The sequence below is a fragment of the Emericellopsis cladophorae genome (assembly GCF_022114955.1).
Source record: "Emericellopsis cladophorae strain MUM 19.33 chromosome Unknown NODE_221_length_2646_cov_236_581938, whole genome shotgun sequence".
Classification (NCBI taxonomy): domain Eukaryota; kingdom Fungi; phylum Ascomycota; class Sordariomycetes; order Hypocreales; family Bionectriaceae; genus Emericellopsis; species Emericellopsis cladophorae.
This window is the reverse complement of record NW_026251146.1, coordinates 1-2,646: the sequence shown is the minus strand read 5'-3', so window position 1 is coordinate 2,646 and position 2,646 is coordinate 1. Positions and strand designations below refer to the sequence as shown.

General features: G+C 53.7%; 1 protein-coding gene across 1 annotated transcript; it reads left to right on the top strand.

The window, feature by feature from the left end:
• J7T54_003828 (transposase) lies at window positions 1-2,646 on the top strand (the record flags this gene model as incomplete). Its single annotated transcript, XM_051510733.1, has 1 exon — window positions 1-2,646. A coding segment is annotated over one exon (2,646 nt), but the record flags the coding sequence as incomplete, so codon positions are not given.

Here is a 2,646-nt window from a genome sequence, read left to right as displayed (position 1 = left end):
CGCCGTCTGTTCAACAGTCATCCTTCCTATCTCACATCTATTGGGATATCATCACGATCACGCCAGTGGGCTACAACGGCGCCAAGTTCCTGCTGCATTTAATTGACTATCACACCAACTACCACTGGGTGAAGTCGGTGGCGGCGAAGTCTGAGGCTGCCACGAAAATCAAGGATTGGACAGCCGCTGTCGAGAATACCTCTGGAGGCTTCAAAGTTCAGGTCTTTCATTACGACAACGCACCCGAATTCCTCATTGATAGCCTGGTCAACTGGGCCAAGGCAAAGGGTATTATCGTCAAGACAGGCGCCCCTTACGTGTCTGCCCACCAGGGCAAGGTTGAGCGTGCCGGCCGCACTCTGATGGACTCGGCACGGGCTGATTGCATTGACGCTGACATTCCTCAACACTTGTGGCCCTTGGCAATTGAACATGCGGCCTATATCACGAACCACATGCCGACAGCGGCCAACGATGATTCGGAGCCGCCGATCAAGAAGATGTTCGACATCATAGGTCTTAACTACCAATACGACCTGCGAGCCATCCGCACCTGGGGATGCACAGCCTACGTGCGCATTCCAAAGGAACGGCGCAAGGCGTCAGAAAAGCTAGCTCCGCGCGCCTGGAAAGGACGCCTCGTGGGCATTGAAGGCGTACATGCCCGTATCTTCAAGATCTGGATACCCAGCCTCAAGCGCATTGTTCGGGCCCGCGATGCACGATTTATCGAGTTCACGCCGTCGACAAGGGATATCGAAGACTTCGAATTCGAAGCCACCCTTGTTGACCCAGAAATAGTGGAAGAAGGCCGCATGGTCTTCACGAACGAGGATATCCACACGTCTGAACCTACGACTCACCCAGTCCCCGAGGAATCACCACAAGGCGAGGACCACACTCCCCAAGCAGACAGCCAGACTAACGATGTCACGCCTCGGCTGTCAACAAAAACTTCACCTAAGGACAGAGAGCCTTGTGCTCCTATGACCCCAGAGCCAACGCCTGCTGCCGACAGCGATCCAGATGAGGATGAGATTGCCCGCATGCTGGAGGATCAATTGCTTGCCAACCCACCCGACCAGCAGGATGATCATGATAATGGACCAAGAATGCCTGGAGCCTTTGACGAAGAAAAGGCACCTCTACGTCGCTCAGGCAGAAGGACCGAGCGCGTTGATTACAAGCAATTGCACACCACAGGCAAGCGCAGAGGTTTCATGGCCATAGACCTTTATCGAGACCGAGACGTCGAGGTTCCAGGGTTGCGTATGTTCTGCTTGTCAGCCATCAAGGCTGGCCAGATATCCCTGCTGGCATCAACAGATATGCCCAAGAATTGGCACCAGGCTATCAAGCGTTCCGACTACGACAAGGTCATTCGACCGGCCGAACAGCGGGAGCTTGATGCAATGGCACTGCGAGGCGTGTTCACTATGGTGAATCGCCCTAAATCGCCAGTAATTCCAACACGATGGGTTTATACGAAGAAAACACCCGTCGACGCCGAACCTTTCATCAAGGCACGCCTTGTCGCTCGTGGGGACATGGAACGCGGAGAGCATTATGCTCTGATCACGGTTTACGCGGCAGTTGCACACATGGTGTCAGTCAGGATCTTCTGCACCTATGTCGCGATCATTGACGACGAATGGTTCCAAGTCGACTTCGTCACAGCTTTCTTGCACGCCGGGGCCAAGCGGCCTATATTCATTGAACAACCTCAGGGACACTCAGACGGCACAGACCGGGTCCTTCGGGTCAACCAGGCTATCTATGGCCTGCGTGAGGCTCCATTGTGGTGGTTCGAATGCCTCACCAAAGAACTCAAGAAGTTAGGGTTCAAGCCCCTTGACACAGAGTTATGTATCTTCATCCGCGATGATGGAGTGAAGCTCCTTGTTTATGTGGATGACATGATCATCGCAGCCCCTCACAAGTCACTTATCGAGGAAGTCCTCGTCGCCCTGGAAGGCATCTTCAATATGAAGCGCATTGGAGAGGTCAAGCAGTTCCTCGGCCTTCAATTCACCCGCAACAGGAACAACCGCACCATCTTTATCCACCAGACCACCTACACCGAGGGATTGATGGCGAAGTTCGCTGATCCTGGAATACACTCAGCACAGACTCCCTGGCCCCCGAAGACCACCCTTCCATCTAACTGGAAGTCACTTCCTAACATCATGCAGCCGAAACAGTGGCTTAAGCGCACCGGCAGCCTGAATTGGTTGTCTATTGGTACCCGCCCTGACATCGCATACACGGTCAACAAGCTATGCGAGGCCAACAATGGCCCAAAGGAAGTTCACGGTACGATCTTCAAGCATCTATCACGGTATCTCAACGGCACAAAGAACATGGGCATTACGCTCGGAGGCAAGTATGATCCCCGCGACTTAAAGCTTCGTGTGTTCGCGGATGCATCCTTCGCAGATGATCCCTGTGACCGCATTTCCACGGCAGGATTTGTGGTATACCTTGCAAATGGTCCTGTTATGTGGAAATCAAAGAAGCAGAGTCTGGTGACATTGTCATCGACTGAGGCAGAGTTCATCAACCTAACCCCAGCCGGCCAGGCTGCTATCTGGGTTCGAGATGTGCTTCACGATCTCGGCGCGGCTCAACAGGTGACCCCAATGCTCC